The sequence below is a fragment of the Monodon monoceros genome, unplaced genomic scaffold (genome assembly GCF_005190385.1).
Source record: "Monodon monoceros isolate NGI ecotype Baffin Bay Population unplaced genomic scaffold, NGI_Narwhal_1 Super_Scaffold_4, whole genome shotgun sequence".
NCBI classification, from domain to species: Eukaryota; Metazoa; Chordata; class Mammalia; order Artiodactyla; family Monodontidae; genus Monodon; species Monodon monoceros.
In genome coordinates, this window is record NW_021703781.1 from 1,208,111 (window position 1) to 1,232,681 (window position 24,571).

Genomic DNA, 24,571 nt, shown 5'->3' on the forward strand with positions numbered 1-24,571 from the left:
TGTGTGTGTGTGTGTGTGTGTGTGTGTGTGTGTGTGTGTGTGTGTACCTGTGCGTGTGTCTCTGTACCTGTGTGGAGGCACGTGTGTGTACCTATGTGTCTGTACCTGTGTGGAGGCACATGTGTGTACCTATGTGTACGTACCTGTGTGTGTGTGTAGAGGCACATGTGTGTACCTATGTGTATGTACCTGTGTGTGTACGGGTGGGTGTGTGCCTACGTATGTATGCTCCCAGGTGACTCTTCCCGGCTCAGTCTGACCATGATGCTCTCAGGTATTCAAAAGCAGCAACACGAGAAAGCACTGCATCCACAGGAAAGGAACCCAGGTAGGCTTTCTCTTGCCAGCTGAAATCACGAGGGCTTGTTTCAGAGTTTCAAGTTCTGATTTTCACTCCTTTAAATCCCAGACCCAGCACTTGGATGGAAACGAGTTTGCTGTTGTACCTTTTACTTTGATTAGCTTGTTGCATTGAATTAATTGTCAGGTTGCCTGAACCAGAACTTCTTAAAATGAAGACTGTATCACTCAGATAATTTATGTTAGATCGAAAATGGAAGATTGTGTCGTTCAGGAAAGAGAAAAGTATCTTGAATACAGAATCTAGAGTTTAGGACCTGAAATCTGGGAGCAAAATGTTTATTGCCCTTTTCCTGTATCACCTGTGCGGAGGCCCCCAGATTCTCATACCAGCAGTCTCTTTGCTCTTCTTTGATTTCTAATGTATTTCCTTTAAAAAGATCTTCTTGGTTACAAGTAAAAGCAGCCTATTGAAGGCTAGCTTCAGCAGAGAACGGAGTTTATCGTGTGGCTGTTAGGGTGTCTCATGGTACTGAGAGTAGGAGGGCTTTCTGGCCTCAGAAGGCCGGGTGAGAATACGGGCCTGGGAACAGCCCAGACCACCGACGGGGCTGCAGCCCAGACCTTGGTGGCCACACTGCGTGCCAGCTCCGCTTCTCCAGGCCTCCTGGCTGCTCTCTCCTCCCCCTGCAGAGGACCCCTACGTCTGCTCGTCCTGAGCTCAGCCCCCAGCCTAGGCGGAGCCTGCACTTCCCGGGAGGAGCCGACTGGCTTAGCTCGGCGTGGGCGCCCACTCCCGGTGCGTCTGGAGGGGTGTGTGGCGTGCCGTCTGCGCACGCGGGGCAGGTGCTTCACAGAGGAAAGAGGCAGTGCCTCAGGAGGTGCTGGGATCCCTGCGTTTGAACGAGTGTCCGCAACGTCCAGGCACTTTAGTTGTCCTGGAGTCTGAGGGTCAGGCAGCGCTCCGCCTCCATTTGTGGGTTGTGGGGTGGCCTCTGCTCTTGTGTGGATGGGAGGGCTAGGAGGGGACAGGAGGGAGGGGCGGGCGGGCTGAGAGGAAGCTCCATCGGGCTCCCTGAGCTGCAGGCCACCTTGCGTGGGCTCGCCCGGGAGCAGTCAGCCCTCGAGGTCCAGGTCTGGGCTGTCAGCCGGGGCAAAAACCTAACACGGGACAGGTGTCTCTCCCAGGAAACAGTGTCTTCACGCACCTCCGCAATGCCAGTCACTGTGGTCTGCCCACGGCGTTTTGTATTTTCTTTGCGGTACGTGGGCCTCTCACTGTTGTGGCCTCTCCCGTTGCAGAGCACAGGCTCCGGATGCACAGGCTCAGCGGCCATGGCTCACGGGCCCAGCCGCTCCACGGCATGTGGGATCTTCCCGGACCGGGGCACGAACCCGTGTCCCCTGCATAGGCAGGTGGACTCTCAACCACTGCACCACCAGGGAAGCCCCATTTTTTTTTTTAAAGGTTTTTTTTTTGGATGTGAACCAATTTTAAAGTCTTTATTGAATTTGTTACAATATTGCTTCTGTTTTCTGTTTTGGTTTTTTGGCCGTGAGCCACGCGGGATCTTAGCTTCCCAACCAGGGATCAAACCCGAACCCCCTGCATGGGAAGTGCAGAGTCTTAACCACTGGACGGCCAGCAAAGTTCCCGCCCAGGGTTTTGTTGGGGTCTCTGATGACTGGGAGCGGGACAGGGCCCTGCAGAGACCACGCACGTGCTCGTGTGTTCCCAAGCGTGAGGCTCTCCTCCAGCGCTGCTGGCCTCGCGGGAAGCTCTGCACCCACATGGCTTGGGCGGCAGCTGGACAGAGACCCACACGGTCCTTCCCCTGCCAGGCTTGAAAGCTGGGTGTGAGAAGGTCGCAGTGCGTGGGGCCCGGCGTCCGGCGGGAGGGAGCCCGAGAGCTGCAGGGTGGCCTGGCCTGGTCCCCTCGCGTGACGCCCAGGGCTCTGACGGGGGCTGTGACAGTCCAGCCTAGAGCCAGGGGGCCGGGGAGGGTGGGCCTCGCTCTGCTGTGGGCCTCAGTTTTCTGTGTGCAGCTTCTTCCTCTCTCTCCTCCCTCGTTCAGCATCTAGTCTGCCCAGCCTCTGTGTCCAGTCTATACTCGGAGCCAAAGGGTGCAGCCATTCTTGCCGGGAGCCCTTGGGAGGGGATGCGGGGGTCCCTCCCTCAAGGACAAGAAGCCTGCACAGAGCAGCTAGAGACCGTCTTGGGGCAAGAGCTGAGCTCTTGTGAAGATGTAGAGAAGCATCCCAGGCAAAGTGCAGAAGAAGGGGCTGGGGATGGGGCCGGCTCATCGCTGAGTGCCGTTTGGGAGCTAGAGGTGCCCATTGGGACTTTGCCCAGCGCAGACAGCGGTGGGGTTTCAGATGCTCCTTCAGAGTTGCCTTCAGAGCCCAGGGAGTGCTGGCAACTTCTTTGTGCCTGATGAGGTAAGTAAGAGTCCATGTTCTCTGAGAAGGAGATTCTGGGGGGAGGGGACTGGTGCCTCCAGGCTTGCGGGATGGGGCACTGATTTGGGAGGTGGGGCCTCTCTTCCCGTTGCTGCTGTGACTCAACGCCATGGCGAAGGGCTGGTCACTCATCGCCATGGCAAAGGGCTGGTTTCTTTTTTGCAGAGTAATGTTGACATGTGCTGTGCACCTGGCAGACAGGTGAGGCAGTGGACGAAGGACTTACTCTCTGTGCTTCTCTGTGCAGCACTTGACGTGACAGCACGAAGGCCATTGTGTTACAAGCCTTGGGTGTCAAGAGTCTCATTCTAAGGGAAACCCGTTTTGTCGTCTGTTTCCTTTAAGTTCAGAGCTGGCTTCCATTAGAGTTGGAGGTTCCCGTGCACTGAACTGCGTCCCTGGTAATCTGAGGTTTTTGAAATGGGCCACAGTGATTCCTTTTTGACCACATTGAACATCAGGTTTTCTGTTGAGTTTCCTGTTCTTTTCACACCTCATTCCAGTGGGAGGTTTAGTCATTCTTGCCCTTTCTCTGCGGTCACCTGGTAGCTTCAAGCTGTTACTTGTGAAGGAATTTTCCCAAGTGAATCTTCCTTGCTGAAACTCAGGAAGGCATGTGAGGTTAGTAAATTGACAGAGATTTTCCATGTTACTGCCTCTTTAACTTTGAAAGAATTATTTTTGAGTGGTAGTGAGGTGGAGGGATTTCTTAGCCAGAGGAGGGTGAGTGGGCTTAAGCGGCAGCATGATGACCTCAACACCGGTGATGGGGTGGGAGGGGGACGGGCAGGAGTCCACTGAGCTGGTGGTCCTGGACCTGACAGTGAGCTGGCCTGCTGCGGTGGAGTGTATGCCTGACCTGGGAAACGTGTCCTCGGCGCACCTTCATCTGGTCTAGAACACAGGATCGAGCTCTTGATCTCTGTGGTGAATGTGGTGTGGCATTAATAACAGCGGTAAGGACAGGCCACCATCTCCAGCGTGCAGGCCAGCCGTTGACAAGGGGCATTAGTCATGCGTAGTGACTGGTGCCACCATCTTCAGGGTCACCACAGTGACCTGCGGTATTTCAATCATAAATAAGGCCAGTCACCCCATCGCGGAGTCCCAACTTAGCGGCTCGGGAGGAAGGGCCCTGCGTGACCAGGTTTTCCCTGCCCTCCCCAGCCTCAGCGTGGCCTCCCTTCCACCCTGTGAGGACCATGTCTTACTTTGTTCAGGCTGCTGTGACACAACACTGCAGACCAGGTAAACAGCAGACATTGGTTTCTCAGGTTCTGGGGGCTGGAAGGCTGAGCTCAGGCCAGCAGGGTGTGTTTTGTGGGGGGCCCTCTTGTGGGTTGCAGGCTTCTGTGTCCTCACAGGGGAGGGGACAGGACTCTTTCCTTTATAAGGACATTAGTCCCATTCGTGCCAGCTCCCCCCTCATGACCTGATCACCTCCCAAAGGCCCACCTCCTAACACATGGCGTGCTAGGCTTTCCACCTGTGAATCTGGGGACACAAACGTGCGGATGGCAGTGGGCAGGCTGGTGGTTCTCCTCTCGTGTCGCCCCTCCTGCCCTGCACTCAAGCCACCTCTGTGAGGATGCCACCCCAGCCTGCAGTTCTGATCTTGCAGGACTTGGTCCAGATCTCACCTCCTCTGGGTGGACCTTGCTCTTAGCCCAGCCTGGTTTAAAAAAAAAAAACGTCTTAATGGAGAAGTTCAAATAGACGTAAGTAGACAGAATGGTATTATGAATCCCACGCACCTGTTACCCTGCTGCAATCACCAACAGCCTGTGGTCACTCCTGCCCGCCCCCAGGTCCACTCCAGGCAGACCCCAGAAATGATTTTTTCATCCGTAAATATTTTAGTATGTACCTCTCAAATATAAGGACTCTTGAAAAAACCTAACAATGCTGTAGATCATACCGCCAAAGTGAACAGATTCCTTAATATCATCAAATATTCGATTATTGCTCACATTTCCAGTTGGTTCATAAATGTCATAAATTTATCTTATAGTTTTTCCTTAATTCAAAATTCGGATAGAGAGGGAGATTGGTTCAAGATGGAGTAGACGGATGTGCGCTCACTCCCTCTTGTGAGATCACTGGAATCACAGTTAACTGCCGAACAGTCATTGACAGGAAGACAATGGAACTCACCAAAAAAGATACCCCACATCCAAAGACAAAGGAGAAGCTGCAGTGAGATGGTAGGAGGGGTGCAATCACAGTAAAATCAAATCCCATAACTGCTGGGTGGGTGACTCACAGACTGGAGAACAGTTATGCCACAGAAGTCCACACACTGGAGTGAAGGTTCTGAGCTCCATGTCAGGCTTCCCAACATCTGGCAATGGGAGAGGAATTCCCAGAGAATCAGACTTTGAAGGCTAGTGGGATTTGATTGCAGGACTTCGACAGGACTGAGGGAACAGAGACTCCACTCTTGGAGGGCACACACAAAGTAGTGTGTGCATCAGGACCCAGGGGAAGGAGCAGTGACCCCATAGAAGACAGAACAAGACCTACCTGCTAGTGTTGGAGGGTCTCCTGCAGAGGCGGGGGATGGCTGTGGCTTACCGCGGGGACAAGGATACTGGCGGCAGAAGTTCTGGGAAGTACTCCTTGGTGTGAGCCCTCCCGGAGTCCACCATTAGCCCCACCAAAGAGCCTGCAGGCTTCAGTGATGGGTCGCCTCAGGCCAAACAACCAACAGGGAGGGAACACAGCCCCACCCATCAGCAGTCAAGCGGATTAAAGTTTTACTGAGCTCTGTCCACAAGATCGACACCCACATATACCCACCACCAGTCCCTCCCATCAGGAAACTTCCACAAGCTTCCTAGATAGCCTCATCCACCAGAGTGCAGACAGCAGAAGCAAGAACTACAGTCCTGCAGCCTGTGGAAAAAAAGCCACATTCACAGAAAGACAAAATGAAAAGGCAGAGGCCTATGTACCAGATTAAGGAACAAGATAAAACCCCAGAAAAACAACTAAATGAAGTGGAGATAGGCAACCTTCCAGAAAAAGAATTCAGAATAATGATAGTGAAGATGATCCAGGACCTCGGAAAAAGAATGGAGGCAAAGATCGAGAAGATGCAAGAAATGTTTAACAAAGACCTAGAATATTTAAAGAACAAACACCTCGATGAATTAAAGAACAAACGAACAGAAATGAATAATACAATAACTGAAATGAAAAATACACTAGAAGGAATCAATAGCAGAATAACTGAGGCAGAAGAACGGATAAGTGACCTGGAAGACAGAATGCGGAACTCACTGCTGTGGAACAGAATAAAGAAAAAAGAATGAAAAGAAATTAAGACAGCCTGAGAGACCTCTGGGACAACATTAAATGCACCAATATTCACATTAAAAGGGTCCCAGAGGAGAAGAGAGAGAGAAAGGACCTGAGAAAATATTTGAAGAAATTATAGTTGAAAACTGCCCTAACATGGGAAAGGAAATAGCCATCCAAGCCCAGGAGGTGCAGAGAGTCTCAGGCAGGATAAACCCAAGGAGAAACACGCCGAGACACATAGTTATCAAATTGACAAAAATTAAAGACAAAGAAAAATTATTAAAAGCAACAAGGGAAAAATGACAAATAACATACAAGGGAACTCCCATAAGGTTAACAGCTGATTTCTCAGCAGAAGCTCTGCAAGCCAGAGCTTCTGCTTGTAGCACAATATATTCTGTGGCACGATATATTTAAAGTGATGAAAGGGAAGAACCTCCAACCAAGATTACTCTACCCAGCAAGGATCTCACTCAGATTCGACGGAGAAATCAAAAGCTTTACAGACAAGCAAAAGCTAAAGAGAATCCAGCACTACCAAACCAGCTCTACAACAAATGCTAAAGAAACTTCTCTAAATGGGAAACACAAAAGTAGAAAAGGACCTACAAAAACAAACCCCAAACAATTAAGAAAATGGTAATAGAAACATGCATGTCGATAATTACCTTAAATGTGAATGGATTAAATGCTCCAACCAAAAGACACAGGCTCCCTGAATGGATACAAATACAAGACCCATATATATATATGTTGTCTTCAGACCTAGGGACACATACAGGCTAAAAATGAGGGGATAGAAAAAGATATTCCATGCAAACGGAAATCAAAAGAAAGCTGTAGTAGCAATACTCAGATACAATAGACTTTAAAGAATGTTACAAGAGACAAGGAAGGACACTACATAATGACCAAGGGATCAATCCAAGAAGATATAACAATTATAAATAACATATGCACCCAACACAGAAGCACCTCAATACATAAGGCAGATGCTAACAGGTATAAAAGAGGAAATCGACAGTAGCACCATAATAGTGGGGGAATTTAACACCTCACTTACACCAATGGACAGATCATCAAAACAGAAAATTACTAAGGAAACACAGCTTTAAATGACACAATAGACCAGATAGATTTAATTGATATTTATACAACACTCCAACAGAAAAGAGCAGATTACACTTTCTTCTCAAATGCACATGGAACATTCTCCAGGATAGATCACATCTTGGGTACAAATCAAGCCTTGGTAAATCTAAGCAAATTGAAATCATATCAAGCATCTTTTCCGAACCACAACACTATGAGATTAGAAATAAATTACAGTGAAAAAAAAAAACGTAAAAAACACAAACACATGGAGGCTAAGCGGTATGTTAGTAAATAACCAAGAGATCACTGAAGAAACCATAGGAAATCAAAAAATACATAGAGACAAATGACAATGAAAACACGACAATCCAAAACCTATGGGATGCAGCAAAAGCAGTTCTAAGAGGGAAGATTACAGCAATACAGTCCTACCTCAAGAAACAAGAAAAATCTCAAATAAATAATCTAACCTTACACCTAAAGGAACTAGAGAAAGAAGAACAAACAAAACCCAAATTTAGTAGAAGGAAAGAAATCATAAAGATCAGAGCAGAAGTAAATGAAATAGAAACAAAGAAAACAATAGCAAAGGTCAATAAAACTAAAGACTGGTTCTTTGAGAAGATAAAGTTGATAAGCCTTTGGCCAGACTCCTCAAGAAAAAGAGGGAGAGGACTCAAGTCAATAAAATTAGAAATGAAAAAGGAAAGAAAAAAAAAAGAAAAAGGAGAAGTTACAACGGACACCGCAGAAATACAAAGCATCCTAAGAGACTAATACAAGCAACTCTAGGCCAATAAAATGGACAACTTGGAAGAAACGGGCAAATTCTTAGAAAGGTGTAACCTTCCAACACTGAACCAGGAAGAAATAAACAATATGAACAGACCAATCACAAGTAATGAAATTGAAACTGTGATTAAAACTCTTCCAACAAACAAAAGTCCAGGACCAGATGGCTTCACAGGTGAATTCTATCAAACATTTAGAGAAGAGCTAACACCCATCCTTCTCAAACTCTTCCAAACAATTGCAGAGGAAGGAACACTCCCAAACTGATTCTCCGAGGCCACCATCACCCTGATACCAAAACCAGGCAAAGATACTACAAAAAAAGAAAATTACAGACCAGTATCACTGATGAATATGCAAAAATCCTCAACAAAATATTAGCAAAAAGAATCCAACAACACATTAAAAGGATCATACACCACGATCAAGTGGGATTTATCCCAGGGATGCAAGGATTCTTCAATATACGCAAATCAATCAATGTGCTACACCATATTAACAAATTGCAGAATAAAAACCATATGATCGTCTCAGTAGATGCAGAAAAAGCTTTTGACAAAATTCAACACCCATTTATGACAAAAACTCTCCAGAAAGTGGGTATAGAGGGAACCTACCTCAACATAATACGACAAACCCACAGCAAACATCATTCTCAATGGTGAAAAACTGAAAGCATTTCCTCTAAGATCAGGAACAAGACAAGGATGTCCACTCTCGCCACTGTTATTCAACATAGTTTTGGAAGTCATAGCCACGGCAGTCAGAGAAGAAAAAGAAATAAAAGGAATCCAAATTGGAAAAGAAGAAGTAAAACTGTCACTGTTCGCAGATGACATGATACTATACGTAGATAATCCTAAAGATGCCACCAGAAAACTACTAGAGCTCATCAGTGACTCTGGCAGAGTTTCAGGATACAAAATTAATGCACAGAAATCTCTTGTATTCCTATACACTGACAACGAAAGATCAGAAAGATATATTAAGGAAACAATCCCATTCACCATTGCAACAAAAAGAATAAAATACGTAGGAATAAACCTACCTAAGGAGGTAAAAGACCTGTACTCAGAAAACTATAAGACACTGATGAAAGAAATCAAAGATGACACAAACAGGTGGAGAGATATACCATGTTCTTGGATTAGAAGAATCAACATTGTGAAAATGACTATACTACCCAAAGCAATCTGCAGATTCAGTGCAATCCGTATCAAGTTACTAATGGCATTTTTGACAGAACTAGAACTAAAAGTCTTAAAGTTTGTACGGAGACACAGAAGAGCCCGAATAGCTAAAGCATTCTTGAGGGGGAAAAATGGAGCTGGAGGAATCAGACTCCCTGATTTCAGACTATACTACAAAGCTACGGTAATCAAGACAATATGGTACTGGCAGAAGAACAGTAATATAGATCAGTGGAACAGGATAGGAAGCCCAGAGATAAACCCATGCTCCTATGGTCAACTAGCCTATGACAAAGGAGGCACGGATATACAGTGGAGAAAAGACAGTCTCTTCAATAAGTGGTTCTGGGAAAACTGGACAGCTACATGTAAAAGAATGAGATTAGAACACTCCCTAACACCATACACAAAAATAAACTCAAAATGGATTAAAGACCTAAATGTAAGACCGGACAGTATAAAACTCATAGAGGAAAGTCATAGGAAGAACACTCTTTGACATAAACCACTGCAAGATCTTTTTTGACCCGCCTCCTAGAGTAATGGAAATAAAAACGAAAATAAACAAATGGGACCTAATGATACCTAAAAGCTTTTGCACAGCAAAGGAAATTATAAACAAGATGAAAAGATAACCCTCAGAATGGGAGAAAATATTTGCAAACAAATCAGTGGACAAACGATTTAATCTCTGAAGTATATAAACAGCTCATGCAGCTCAATAGTTAAAAAGCAAAGAACCCAATCAAAAAATGGGCAGAAGACCTAAATAGACATTTCTCCAAAGAAGACATACAGATGGCCAAGAAGCACATGAAAAGCTGCTCAACATCACTAATTATTAGAGAAATGCAAATCAAAACTACAATGAGGTATCACCTCACACCAGTTAGAATGGGCATCATCAGAAAATCTACAAACAACAAATGCTGGAGAGGGTGTGGAGAAAAGGGAACCTTCTTGCACTGTTGGTGGGAATATAAACTGATACAGCCACTATGGAGAACAGTATGGAGGTTCCTTAAAATACTAAAAATAGGGCTTCCCTCGTGACTCAGTGGTTAAGAATTCGCCTGCCAACACGGGACACGGGTTCGAGCCCTGGTCCCGGAAGATCCCACATGCCGTGGAGCAGCTAAGCCCGTGTACCACAAGTACTGAGCCTGCACTCTAGAGCCCACGAGCCAGAACTACTGAGCCCGCGTGCCACAACTACTGAAGCCCACGTGCCTGGAGCCCAAGCTCTGAAACAGCAGAAGCCACCGCAATGAGAAGCCCGTGTATCGTAACAAAGAGTAGCCCCCGCTCGCTGCAACTAGAGAAAGCCTGTGCGCGGCGACGAAGACCCAACACAGCCGAAAATAAATATGAATAAAATAAATATATAAAAACACAACTAAAAATAGAATTACAGTATGACCCAGCAATCCCACTACTGGGCATATAACCAGAGAAAACCATAATTCAAAGACACATACACCCCAGTATTCATTGCAGCATTATTTACAATAGCCCAGTCATGGAAGCAACCTAAATGCCCATCGACAGGTGAATGCATAAAGAAGATGTGGTTCATATGTAAAATGGAAGATTACTCAGCCATAAAAAGGAACGAAATTGGGTCATTTGTAGAGACGTGGATGGACCTAGAGACTGTCATACAGAGTGAAGTAAGTCAGAAAGAGCAAAACAAGTATGGTGTATTAACGCATATATGTGGAATCTAGAAAAATGGTACAGATGAACCGGTTTGGAAGGCAGAAATAGAGACAGATGAAGAGAACAAACGTATGGACACCAAGGGGGGAAAGCGGCGGGGGGTGGAGGTGGTGGTGGAATGAATTGGGAGATTGGGATTGACACGTATACACTGTTACGTGTAAAATAGGTAACTCATAAGAACCTGCTGTATAAAAGAAAATAAGTAAAATGAAATGCAAAATTCAGATAGAGTCACCCTTTACAATTGAAGTGTGTATGTCTTTTTAAATCACAGTTGCCTCTTTTATCTCTCCTGTGTTGTGTGTTTTGGGCTTGTTGGTTTGTTTTTGTGATGCGTTTGTTCAGCAGGCTGGGCTTTGCCTACTGTTCTCAGTGGTCTGGGTTTTGCAGGGTGCATTCCCAGAGTGGAGTTTAGCCCGTTCCTCGGTGCCCTTTTATGTCCTGCAAATTGGAGCTTGGATCTGAAGTATGGTGAGATTCAGGTTTGGGTTTTATTTTGGTTTTGGAGGGGTGGGCTAGCCGCCCTCATGGGTGGGGTTGTGCTCGTCAGGCTGGGGTCTCCAGTTGAGCAGCTGTTGGCGTTTGTGCCTGCACCCCCCCTCCCTGGGTTACAGCACCTCATTCTTTAGCCACTTTACTTCCTTGTTAGAGGACGTCTGGAAAGGACAGCTCTCTCTCGTCCGACTGTCTGCTCACCTTGGGGTTCTGCCTGGCTGGGAAAGACTGCACACTTCTGGGTTCTTTCTCTCTTATTTATCAGTTTCCAGTCAATGGTGACCAAGCTGTGTGTTTGGTTTGGTTTTGTATCATTATGAACTCGTGGATTGAAACATTTGTGTTTCCGTTGATTGCTGTTACTGCTCTTGGTTACGTTAAACTTGTCCCAGCTTTGCTCAGTCGGAGCGTCTTTAGGTGGCTCCTGGGTCCTTTTGCTGTGATCCTTGTGTCTTGCTGTCTGGTACGACAGGGTTTCCAGCGTCACGATGTGTATTTCCTGCCCCAGACCTGGAATCGGCCTCTTTCAGGGAGTGGCGTTTGCAGCCCCCGTCTGGGCCTTCCTCCCCGGTGCTCTCTGTGCCCCGGCTGATACTTCTGCGGGCACTGCCGCCATATAACGTGATGATCTCTCATCCCATGGTCCTTTCCTGAGATGTACGTGTCCGGGCTCAGTGTCAGGTTGGCCCGCCTTTGGGTTCTCAGCGCGTCAGTGCTGTCACGCAGTTCCATCCATCGTGCCGGGCGCCGCTCGCTAGCAGCCTTTGAGGTGCTTGGGTCTCGCGCCGCCTTGTGGACGAGTGCCTGCGCCCGTATCAGCCTGGCCAGGACTTTTCCTGAGAAGGGTGTGGTCCGTGCCCGGGGCGTGTGTCTGGAGCTGCCAGGCTGCAAATCCTCCTGGTGCCTGAGCCCCATCCGTGTCTCTCCAAGTCTCTGCTCTGCAGAGCACTGTGTTCTGTGTTAAATGGAGCCTGTGCGCCTCTCCCCTCTGGCATCACCGGGCCAGCTGGACACACCGTTTAGGCCCTCGTGGCTCAGAGCCGGACACAGCTGCTCTTTCAGCTTCCCCTCTGCGCTTCCCTCCACAGGACTCAGCACTCACCCTTCCTCCCCTCCCCAGGCTGCCTGGGGGAGAGGGTTCTCCCTCACACACACACACACCCCGTCCAGGGTATTGCTCCCCAGTGGCCTTGCCCCGGGTCATCAAACGTGGCCAGGCATGGCGAGGCTGTACCAGCACAGCTTCTGCCCGGTGGTTAAAATACAGTTTCCAGTCATTTCCTTCCTTTGCGGCAGGCCGAGCATCTCATCAGCAAACTTGGATGTAGGCGCCGGGCTAGACGTGGATTAACCTTGGTTTGCGTGTCTCACCTTTTCGCACGTCCATCAGAAGCCCCCTTAGGATGGGTGCATGGCAGGTGCCTCTCCGTGGCGCTGCCTTGTGTGGCCACGCAGTCCCCGTGCAGGGGCGACCTTACAGCAGCTGCAGCCAGTGTCCCCGTGGGATGGAGCCACTTCCCTGTCCGCCTGGGCGTCCGCTCTGGCTCATCCCTCTTGTCTGCTGGGGTGGTGGTCCTCCGTGCAAGGACGTGAGGGGTCCCAGAGCCCCCTGGAGGAGTGCTGTCTCTGCCCTGGGCCAAGGAGGTGCCCAGCGCTGGAAGAGGCACCAGCAGGGTTTTCGCCCATGAACGGACAACTCTGTTTGCTTCCTGTGCTCTCCTCTTCATTTTCCTGATTCCCCCCTCTTATTCTTCTGCTTCTGCCGCAATCCGAGTTTCACTCTCCGGATCTCACCTTCCTTTTGTTCATCAGTTTTCTGATTGGCTGCGTCGCTGACAAGGAGAGCTTTAGCGCTGTCCCAGCATCCTCGGGGCGGGGGTCGGAGAAGAGAGGGTTAGGCAAGGGCGCAGTTAGGCGGCTTGCAAGGCTGTGTGTTTGTTGCAGGGGGCACCAGCGTCAGCCTCGGCTCTGGGCAGAGATCTTTTCTTCATGTTGAGCCTCTTGGAGATGGGTGGTCTGACCTTTGGAACCATTAGTGCTATGTGTCCTCTGGGAGGAGGGCCACGCTGGGGGGACTTGTGACATCATCATAAGGAAGATGGGCTGGCTGGATCCCAGCTACGTCTTTTCTTGGAGAAGTGGCATAACTTTCCCTTGAAAGAACTCACTCTCCATTAGATCCAGGTTTACAGAATCTGAATCCTAAGCCTTGAGGCTCCCAGATCAGTGACCCCCCGCCCCGCTGCCCCTGCCCCTCCCCCAGCCCCATCTTCTCGGTGAAACCCACACAGTTTCACGTTGGGAAGCAGGTGTTCTGGGGAGGTCCCGCGTTAGGGTTTGTGTTTGCGCTTTATCTCATGTTTCTTAGTTGCACCTTTTTAATGCAGATTTTTTCTTCCAGGTATAGAGAAACCAGAAAACCCCAGCCAGCCAGTCAGTGTGGAGGGATGTGCAAGGTGGGGCTGCGTGTGTTTTCCTCCAGAGGATTCCAGAGGTCTCGGCTATTATTAACATTGAATTTATTATCTGTATTTAGGGTAAACCCACTAAAGATGATCGGGGTGAGCTAGGGGTTAAGTCTGTGCAGCGTGTGTGTCGGCCCCCGTGCGTCATGCACACCGGGTCTGCACGCGCTCCTGGGCGCTGGCGTCTGTGCAGCGTTGTGGTTCCTGACCTTGATTAGCGGTTCAAGCACTCGGCGTACCCTCGTTAATAACAACTCGTTAGGGGTTGCTTTGAGTTGAGGGTGTGCGGTAGTGATTTATCACGGGGGACTGTAAACCGGAGGGCTGGATTTCAGACTCATCAGAATGCGTGGGTGCAGAGAAGGGGCGACCTCCCCCACGTCCTGCTTGGGGAGGAGCCCCCCTCCCCCCGCAGTATCCCTGCACAGAGCGAGGTTGGAGGGCTGCTCTCGGCGTCACCACCGCAGCTGGGTTATGAGCCATGTGAGAACACGCACTGGGTGTTTTCAGCCCACTGTGAGTTTCTGACCAAGAAAGAAATTACTGAGCTGAGTCACCCACCTTCTTCATGACTCTTGGCTCTGAGCGGTCATTAGCTGTTTCCAGAAAAACAAAAAAGCCTTAAAGGATGAAAATTATGCTGTGGGCTCTGGGGGCCCCATCTATGAGAGGAGTTCCAGAAATGTTTTGAGTCATGGCACCATCCCGGGCGTGCCAGAGGTCTACCCTGGGACCGTTTGGTTCCCACCACCGGCATACGAGTTCCAGGACCTGAAAGCAGCCCCCCTGTACTGACTCTCAGAGTTCAGTGCAGGCTCCCGAGCCTTTCCGGCCCCGGAGGGCTGGTCCCTCACCACCGTCCATCTTGTCTTTCACTCTGTACCTATTTGAGATGGTCCCGCCCGAGCCCATGTTGGGAAAGACCTTTACTTCATTTTTTGGAGGTCTTTTTTGCTTCTTCGTTTTCTGCTGATATGGAAAGGGGGAACATACATAATAGAAGTCAGCAAGTGTACTTCACCCTTCTCCTATATTGTGGGAAACAGAATGTTTCAGTTGCCTTCTTTTGTCTCCTTTAGCCCCACGATCGTAACCTTTGTTTGTTTCTCGGCATCTGCAGTTTTGAAAATGACCTTAGCAAATGTGTTATAGAAACCACACCCCGAAACCACACTGTGCGAGCGCTCTGAACATGTGAGAACACCGCAGTGCTGGTTTCTTAGTCTTCTGCTCACTTGGTGAACTTTGGAGGCCCCAAAGCACAGTTCCCACCGTGTAATTAAAACATGCAGGTGGCAGCTTGCAGGTGAGCTGAGATGCTGGTCCCTGCCCTCTGGACTTCCAGCAGCACTTAAACTAGCCAGGTGCCCGGCTCACATCTGAAAAGAAAAGAAGATGTTGTCATCAGATCTGTGCAGTGTAAACAGTATTACCCAGCGTAGCCTCAGAGGGAATTAAATTAAGTCAAAACACTGATAGGTACTTTCTCGGAGTCAATTTGATTATTTCCTTCTCTTTAATTTTGCTGCAAACTTGGAGGTGGGGAGAGGGGACGACGCCAGCTCTGAAGAATGCAGTGTGATGCTGTGTTGGTGATCATGGCTGAAAGGGCTGTCCCTTGACCGGAAGAGCCCTTCTGAGCCAAGCTGTGGTTGTACTGGGCTGTGACAGACTGGCATGTCCCCTTGTCACTAGTGTTATTAAACGTTATTAAAGAGCAAAGGAAGTATAATTAGGAATTCTCCCCAAATCTGCCCGTGGCATGGAAAATCACCTGCTTGCACTGTGTCCGGAAGTAGCTGAGGAATAGCGCAAAGGGGGTTAATTTCAGGTCTCTGGATGCTTCCCGGGGATAGGCGGCAGTTCTCGTTAGATTGGAAAGTGCTTGCGGTATTCCTGAACACACTGACTTGTTTCAGGTCCTCGGAGAAATAAAGGCCAGGGTCTTGGAACCTTCTGCTTACTTTTGGTCAGAGTCCTTCCCATGAATCCAGCAACCCAAATGGGGGTCATGGGGGAGGGCGAGACCTGCTTTCACGGCGCCGCCTAGGTTCCCCCGTGGCAGGTTAGGGTCCATTTGGTCTGGGAATATGGTCTTTCCCTCCAGAGCCCACCTGTGTGGTTATTAAATTCAGGTTACTGCACTCCAGTCAGTGGTCTGAGTGTTGGAAGATGCCAGCTTTTCTGCACCACCTCCCTTCAGATTCTGCTTTATTTGTTGAAGAAGTTGGAAAAACTTGACTCATCATGTAACCTGATTTCCACCAAGTCCTTATTCTCTATTCTTGTCAAACGGGAAGACGTCTTAAGCCTGGTTTAAAGTCAATAGACGGCAAGAGAAGACGGCCAAACGTTTGAAGATGTGATAACCCATCGCAGAATTACAGTGTTGGCTCCCTTTCCCCAAATCAAACAAACTGAAATGGGGCCAAGGATGTTGTACAGGGTGGGGAGAAGGTGCGGAAGAAGAAAGGACATCTGGTAAAAGGTCCCTGTGCTTTTCAGATTCTGCAGTTAGCTGGGCGCCCCTCAGCCTCTTCCTGAGGAGTGTCACGCCAGGCCCGGCTGGAGTTTGATAGCATCACGAGTTTTAAATTAAAGGCAGATCAAATAATGAAAGATGAAAGGTTGACTTACTGCGTTTGGCTTGTGAGCCTTCCAGCCAAGATTGTGTCTTAAATTTTGTATCTTGTAATATCGCACGTATGGAAATGTCAGTAGTTTTGAAAATATCCCAAGTTGTGTAGCAGGAGGATGGGGGTTTCTCATCAGAGGTCCTAAATTTCGGTGACAGGAGAGCTGTGCATTTAGAGGGGGTTGGTCGCAGCCTTCAGGCACTGAAAACTCTGAGAGTTTCCAACAGTGACATTCCCATCTTCCGTTTCCGTGAAAACCTAAGCTCGTTTTAAACACTCTTGTCATGCTTCATATCATCTTTTCTTCAGAGCTGGAACACACGTGCCCAGCCCTTCTCGAAAGGATTTTCGTCAGAGTTCTGATTTCTCCTCCTGTCTTTCCTCAATTCTGTGTTTCCGTGGCCACAACTTGCCAGGCAGTGGGGAAGGGGGTGGCTTCTCCAAGTGCCCAGAGGCTGGCAGAGGCCACATGTGAATAAAGGGACTGATAGAGAGGGAGATGGGGAAGCCGATGAGGGGCATTACCCAGATGGTGGGTGGGGGTGAGATAGTCCTGGCTCATGAAGCAGTCCAGGGGAGACCCCGGGATGGGGAACCTCACAGGGTGAGGTGCCTGGGCAGGGGTGGGCACCCGGAGCTCGTGGTCCAGAGCCCAGGGTGGGTGCACGGTCAGGGAGAGATGGGGGAGGCAGGTACCCCCTGCTCTGCCAGGTGCACAGAGGGGCCTGAGGAAGAGTGTGGTCCAGGACGGGGGTCAGCCTGCGGGCTTTGGAGCTCCCTGGGGCGCTCTGAGGAGGTCAGTGGGACACGGAGGCTGCAGCCCAGGCAGCCCGTGTTGCTCTTGGATTATAAAGGGACTGCAGTTGAGGACCAATGGATGCTGATGCTGTGAGAAGATTGGGCTGAAGAGGAGAGGACCCCCGATCCCACCCGACAGCAGGAAGAAATCTGTTGGTGCTCCCGGGCCAGAGAGCAGGCGTGAGAGCACAGCCCGGGGTCCGCGCCCTCGGACAGGCTAACCTGTCAGCTCACGGGCGCACCTGGCCTCCGTGGTGCCCTCCCCCCGAGGCCAGGAGAGGGACTCCAGGGGATGACGCCGTCCAGCACGGGGTGAACAGTGCCCAGGACGGCCCTGCCCTCAGCGTCAGGAGGAAGGAGAGGCGGGGCTGAGTTTGTCCCCAGACCATAGCCCTTCCCTCCTGTAAACGCACAGCCCCGTTGCTCCTGCTGGGGCTTCTTGTTCCTGGTGGCTGGTCATGGGCATGCCCGGGAGTGTCTCCTCACTCGGAGGATGCTGATCTCTGCACATCAGCAGAGCCTGAATGAGAGGCAGAAAACGCACGCTCCCCCTGCAGGCCGGCAGCACCTGCCCAGGGGCCAGGGCACCCCTGGGAAGAGGGCCCGGAGCAGAGGCTGCCGCTGAGTCCCGCTCTGTCACAGGCTGACCCCTCCTGGGTCCCCTCGGGGGCTCTCCCGGTCGCCTGCTTTGGAGGCCTTAGTGTTTGATTTCAGATTCATTATGAAGTTTTCGAGAGAACGGGCCGTAGGCGCCCTAGCTGCGTGCCCTCCTTGCCGTTGGCCGCCTGCCTGCCCCATCCACTCATCAGTGCCCTCCAGCCGGCGCGGGGGGCACAGGGCCTCTGAAAGGCGTCATCGTGCTGGACGCACTCGTGGCCACAGCGTTGCTTCCGCGGTGTGTGACACAGCGCGTCTTCGCAGGAGAAGACAGGGTGTCCTCGTGCTCCTGCCCCGAAAGCGGTGCTGTGACCTCAGTGCTCCTGCGGGGTTCCTGGGCCCCGGACTGCCTCTGCGGGCTGCGCTGGGGGAGCGAGAACAAGTAGGACCCACCGTTGGCCTCAGAGGCGGTTTTTCTGTCCCTTTTCTGGCGTGTCTCATCTTTGCGGGGGTCGTGTCCACGTCCTCTAGGCCGTGGGCGCAGGACTGTCATCCCCACTTATCACGGTCCCAGACTCCTAAGTGCCGGGGTACCCGAGCGGGGCCTCTTGTAGGACCTCAGTGGTCCCAGCGATGATGGGGTTGGGGGCACTCGGTGCTGGCCCGGGCGCCGGGGGTCGACGCCGTGCTGCCCAGAGCGTCCCCCCGCTGGGGCCGTGGAGCCCAGGCGTCTGCGTTCCCGACTGTGCAATAAAAATCCCCAGTTGGTTCTCATGCCCTGGGGTTGGAACCACTGGGTTCCAGTTTGTCTCCAGAGAGCCGCCACTTTTTGGGGGAGGGGAGGAGAGAAAAGCGGAAACTATCTCGGAGCGGAGAAGGGAGTTTGCCAGGACATCCGTGTGGGACTTTGCTCTTTCCCGGGTGTGTCTCCCTGAGTGGTCCAAGTACCTGAGCTTCGGCTAGGAAGCCTCTTTCTCCCAGACCCTTCCGTGCTCAAGTTCCAGTCTCCCCTTCTCTGGAACCCCCTCTTCCCTATGCTGGCGTGCTCCCCTTGTCTCCTGAAGGGGCCCCGCTCAGGACAGCCTTCTCGAACCCCCGTCTTTCCAAATCTGGGCTGGTGCCCCAAACCACAGGGCAGAGCACCTGTGCTCTCCTGTTCCCCCGTGCCTTTCAGGGCCGCTCAGCTCAGGCGTCCTGGGCCCATAGGGTCAGCGGGGTCGGGGGAGACTTTCTGGGGGACCAGCATTACTTCTGCACCTTTTCTCCTGGGCCCCGGGACACGGGTCAAGTGTCGGGTGTATTTTGAGCGCTCGTAGTTTTGTGATGAGTTTGCTGTTCGTTTGTAGTCTGTTTCTAATCTGGCTCATCGGGAATTAGCAAACTTGTCTCATGCTCAAAATAGAGTCTGTTGCCAGGGCTTAAAGCCAAATTCTGACTGCAGATATGCTGTGAATTTTTCTATTTCTTACTACTTGTTTTCTTTCCTGTCCTATAGCCTATATGCTTTTTGGGGACAAAATCCACACACCTAAATCTTTCGAGAGGAGACAGTGCGCCCGAGCGTCCTTCAGGAGTGGCTGCATGTCTGGTTCCTCCCTCTGTTGCTCATTCAGCATCAGAGCATTAGGTCTGCGAGCTCCCACAGCTGGGCGCAGTGCAGCCGTTTCCCCCTCGGCGCCCCGAGGACCCTCCTGCTGGAACGTTCTGAGCAGGCAGGACCACAGTCCTGTGTCGTCCAGTCTGTGGGGAAAGGTGTGTGTGACCTCAGTCTTCTGAGCTGTAAAGTGCAGGGCTCAGTAGACAGTACTCTCTGTCTCCGAAGCTTCTGGCTGGCCGACCTCTACCACCGTGGAACTTTCCGCTCCTAATGCCCATGAAAATGCGCATGAAAATCTCCTGAATATCTGGAAAGCACCACCTTCTCCGGACACCCACATCTTCCCTCTGTAAGCTGAACGTCTCTAATTCCTTCACACTTTAGGGTTTGAGAAGTTCTTTCAACAGCCCCTCCACTGCCTACCGCCTGCGTGCTCCTGGCGGCTTCTGAGCTGGGGCCAGAGCCCTTTGTATGTGAGTTGACCATCCACGCAGAGCACAGGCCACGGCTGCCTTCCGTGTTAAGGAAATAACGTGGCCTCAGAGAAGCTTCATTAAATGCCCATTTCTGGCTGCCGCTGTGCGTGGGCTCGGGAGAAGGACGCGCTGTGCTGGGAGCGTGGCTGGAAGGGGTCTGGATGCCTTGTGTGGAGCCCACGATTGGGTGGGGTGCCTCAAGGAGCACCCAGGGGACACAGGCCAGGAGGTTCGGGGTCCACGGGGGAGGCAGCCGGCTCGCGTGGCACTGTGTCTGGAGCACGACGGGCCTCGCTCCTCCCGCGTGGGGCGCTCCTGCCCGCTTGCCGCGAGGGTCCTCTGCAGACGCGCGGTCTGGAATTTCTGCTTAGCCGGATTTGGAGGTCTGAGCTCTGTGTGTTTAGTCGAGCTTGACTGAGGATGGCTGACCCACTTTGATGAGTTTGTGGGCCACCAGCGGAGCAGCAAACCGGGTCAGGATGGAAGCTGGGGGGATGGGGGCAGAAGCAGCAGAGGGGCTGGCCCCATGCCCCACCCCCAGCTGACTGCTCTCTGTTTCTTAGGGGAGCAGACAGCTGGAGGGTGAGTCTCGGAGAGATAGCGGGGGCTTGGCCGGGCCAGGTGCGGGTCCAGCCCTCTTCTGATCTGGTTTCATAGCCCCAAAGGGGACAGAGATGGGGGGATGCCAGGACCTCCAACCCAAGAACCCGGGGGCTTCTGGGGAAAGAATGTCCCGACTCCTCTCCCGGGAGGGCTAGGTGGCCGTCTGTCCGGCTGATGCTGGCGTCCACACAGTGGGGCAGGCTGCCTGGTGGGCATCGAAGCTCCTGGAACCCGGGGAAGGCCCCTCCAGCTGGCTCCCAGCATGGCTGTGGGACAGGAGAGTTGTCTGCCAGGTTGCCCTGCCCCCATCGCCAGTTTTGCTGCAAGGCTGAGTCTTGCTGATAAATGTGAAAAAAGGAGCCTTAAGGAAGGGACTTTGTGAGCCGGGTGACTTGCAGAGTGTCTTGGCGCTAACTTGGGGAAAAGAAGGAGAGGATGGTGATACTTAATTTAAGAAAAGGGACGTCTGTGCATTTCTTGAAGCAGGTAGAGCCGGTGGTTGAAAGAGTTGTGAAGCGGTGATTAAAAATGTTTTGAGCGGTTTGTTGCAAAATAAAGAACGACTATGTTAGATGTTTCTCTTCTTTCCGAATACCACTAAAAATATTCTAGTGTCTGTTGTGACAGCCTCCCTTTGCCTTGGATGAGAAGAGAAGGATATTGGTCCCTTACCCGCACCCCCATTATAGAACTGATGCATTTAATTATAAAAATAGGGAAGAGCATCGTAGGACGCAGCAAGAAGTAACACGTAGTCCATGCCTCAAAAGCAGCGCTGCCATGGCTCCTTCTAAGCTTTATTCTCTTTGTTTCTTAATAGCCTTGAGATAATAACATGTACAGTTTTTTTCCTGCCTTGAAAATTTTAACAGTACATCATAAGTAAATTTTCTTGATCTGAAAAGCTGTAACAATGTGAGGATATCTCCCAATCTACCTAGCTAGTTCTCTGTCGGTCATGTAACTTACAATGAGCACCTTTTTACACAAACCTTGGCTGCATTTTTCACTGTTCCCTTAGAATAAATTCCTAAGAGTAGAGTTACGGGGTCAGAGAGTTTGAACTCTTCCGAGGTAGATGTTGTCACCTCCTTTTCAGAAAGGTTGTACCAGTTTATCCTTGGACCGGAAGACTCTTTTGTACCTTTGCCACAATAAATGTCAACATTTGCAAATAAAATCTTTGTTCATCGTGTACATGGTAGTTGACATGGCCATTTTCAATTCTTTAGTCCTGTTGAATGGAACAGCTTCCCACACGTATTAACTGATCTCATAGCCTGTTTTCTCTCATTATTTTGTATTCGCTGTTGAATAAATATTACAGATTAGATCCCTTTGTCTATTTCTAAGGGCTAATATTTCCCCTGACTTTCTTTTTCTTTTTCTCTTTTTTTTAAACAGGAGGCCTAACTTTGTGTAGTTAAATTCTCATTCTTTGCATTCGTGGTTTCTCCCATTGCCTTCAAGCTCAGAAATGCCTTTCTCGTCTAGAAATCAGGTATCTAGTATTTACTTACACAGTGTTCTGGTGTTTGGTTTCTTTGCTTGCTTTCCATATTTAACTCTTCATCCACCTGCATTTGTTGGATATTGTGGGAAGGGGAGCTCTAAGTCCACCAGACTCCCAGTAGCTACCCTGTTGTCCACACGTGACAGCCATTCATTCTGTTTCACGGCCCATTTCCAACCTTCCCTCCCCAATCCTCGCATCCTTCCGGGCTGGGGCCAGGTGGAGGGCATCCCAGGCTCGGTGGGGAGATGATTTCCTTGACTCAGCCTCTTTTGAGACCGGCTCTGCACACCCCCTTCCCGCCCCCCGGGTCAGCGCGCAACGTCTCTTGGTTTTGATCTTCAGGCGGCACATGGCACAGGGGTGAGGGGGGGTGAGGCAGCCGCCAGTCCACCTGCATTTTACCTGCGGCATCTACGCTGAACTTCCAGGCTCCTCCCCACGGGCCCAGCTCAGACAATTTCAGTCCAGTCTTGGTGCTGCTACTCGTTTAAAAATATCCCCGAGCAGTCTGCCTCTGTTTCTCCACTTTTATTTAAGAACAGTGGGAATTAAAACACCTATTTGACTTACTTCTGGTTAAGCTCCAGTGAGACAGAGTATTTGAGAGGGTTTTGCCTCATCTAAATGTTAAGGAATGAAACGTTATATCATTTCAAAGCTATATATTATAACACATAAGTTCAATCTTAGGTGTGAGGGATTGTAAGGTTCACCCTCATTTTATTATCTCTAAGAAATAGACCATGACACAGTGTCCCACCGGCAGTGTTCAGACACTCGTCTTCATTTCAGAGCTGTTGAGATGGGAACAGTCCTGCATCCAGGAGCAGGTGACACTTGGTGTGTGGCCCTGACTCTCCTGAGGAGGGAGCGATGGTGGAGATCCTGTCCTGGCCGCAGGCGTGGGTCTGGATGCTCGTGTAAGAATTGCAGTGGAGGACAGTCACCGATAAACCCATACTTACAGGATCTTCATTTTGCACCGATTCCTGAGGTTTGACCTTTCTCCTTGTGATTCTACTTGGTGATGCTTGTTTGAGAGGAGAAAGTATTTTCCATATTTCTTCACCTCACTTCCATTGTGCTGACAGAGAAACTCTGAACTTAGCCCAGGTGCTTTCCCCCTTTCTTCCTTTGAATTGTCAGGCCACAGATGCTGCCACCGTACCTGCCTTCCCCGTGGAGGGTGGAGGGAGGTGTCGGGAAGGTGACATCTCTTAATGACCCGGTGACGGTGACTTGCCCTTCATCCTGCCCCCTGCAGGGTGGAGGTGGGGGTGGGGGACGGAGGGGCCTTTTGAGCCTGCTGGGCTTGGCTGAGAATGTGTGAAATCTGTCTCTGTCATTTGTTGCTTGAGGGATCTGAGACAAGTGGCATCTTTCTGACCCTCAGTTTTCCCTTCTGTAAAATGAGAATAAAAAGATTTACTTAGGAACCTTGTCAGGAGAATGGAGTGAGCTGAAGTGTGTAAAACCCTGGGCATTCAGGAGACACTGCATAAGCGTCACTTTCCTTCTCGCCTGTCTTGGGAGTTGGGGGCGACACAGCGGAGAGCAGGGGATGTAAATCCCACTCTCGTAACTGCTGTTGAGCCCGTACTTATTTTTAACACCAGATCAGAACACGCCTGATCCGTTCGCTCCAGTCTTGCTGTCCAGGCATGTTTGGCCGCCCACCGTCTGCAGATGACCCTGCCATCGAGCTCCGAGGGATGTGGGATCTGTACCTTGTTGATTAGGTGTCGGGTTGTATGCTTTACATTTAACCGAGCATTTCAGGCACGCTGCGTCCCTAAGGCCCGTTTGTCCCGGGTTCCCTGCCCGCTGTGGTTTCTAGGAGGCGGTGTGGCCTCCCGACCGCCACCTGGCCCAGGCCACGGCCTCCCCTCCCTGGGAGAGTACGTCCACCCCGAAGAGGGGGGCGTCACTTCATGGACTCGGGGGTCCTGCTCGCCCTGGAGACCTGGGCACCAGAGCCCCGTGGAGATGATGGGCCGAGTCTGCTGACGCCGGCCTTAGACTCTTCAGAGCACCGCTGGTTTGGAGCCTCCCAGGACTTGGAGCGGACCAGTGGGAGGACGTTCCTGGTCGTGCCCTTTACAGGAAGCCAGGCTGTCAGCATCTGGCCCAGTGTCATCTTGCAAGAGCCTGTGGAAATCACCCTGAGACCCAGAGCCTTTCCTACCGCCTAGCTGTCTCTTCCCCGCCTTCCCCCGCGTCTGGCTCATTCCTGCGTTAAGACTGTCCTCCAGGCAGAGGACTGATCCTGCCCCACGGGCTTCTGCTTCACACCCCTCTCCTGGGGCAGAGCTCCTGGCCAGGGGTGCGAGCAGGGAGGAGGCAGGATGCTTGTGCAGGTGAGTCGGGGTAGCTGGGATCCCTGCTGTGCAGGAGTGGCTGATGCAACAGGAGGATTTCTGTGGGAGCCGCGTCCAATTCTGAGTCACACTGTGCTCAGGCGGATGTCACCCTGCGCTGTTACCCAGAAGGTGCACTTGGCCAGGTGCCGGGGCCAGGCCAGGGAGA

General features: G+C 50.8%; 1 protein-coding gene across 2 annotated transcripts in view; it reads left to right on the plus strand.

Moving 5' to 3' along the window:
- The window catches only part of GALNT2 (polypeptide N-acetylgalactosaminyltransferase 2), a 175,208-nt gene that overhangs the window by 36,176 nt on the left and 114,461 nt on the right, over positions 1-24,571 (plus strand). Inside the window, exon 1 of one of the 2 annotated variants that reach the window (XM_029245305.1) lies at positions 1,800-2,739. The exons of the other annotated variant lie outside the window; for it this stretch is intronic. Coding sequence (XP_029101138.1) covers positions 2,677-2,739 — 63 coding nt within the window. The 5' untranslated portion in view covers positions 1,800-2,676. Of the gene's footprint in view, positions 1-1,799; positions 2,740-24,571 lie in introns of those variants that run through there. 2 annotated transcript variants of the gene reach the window in all.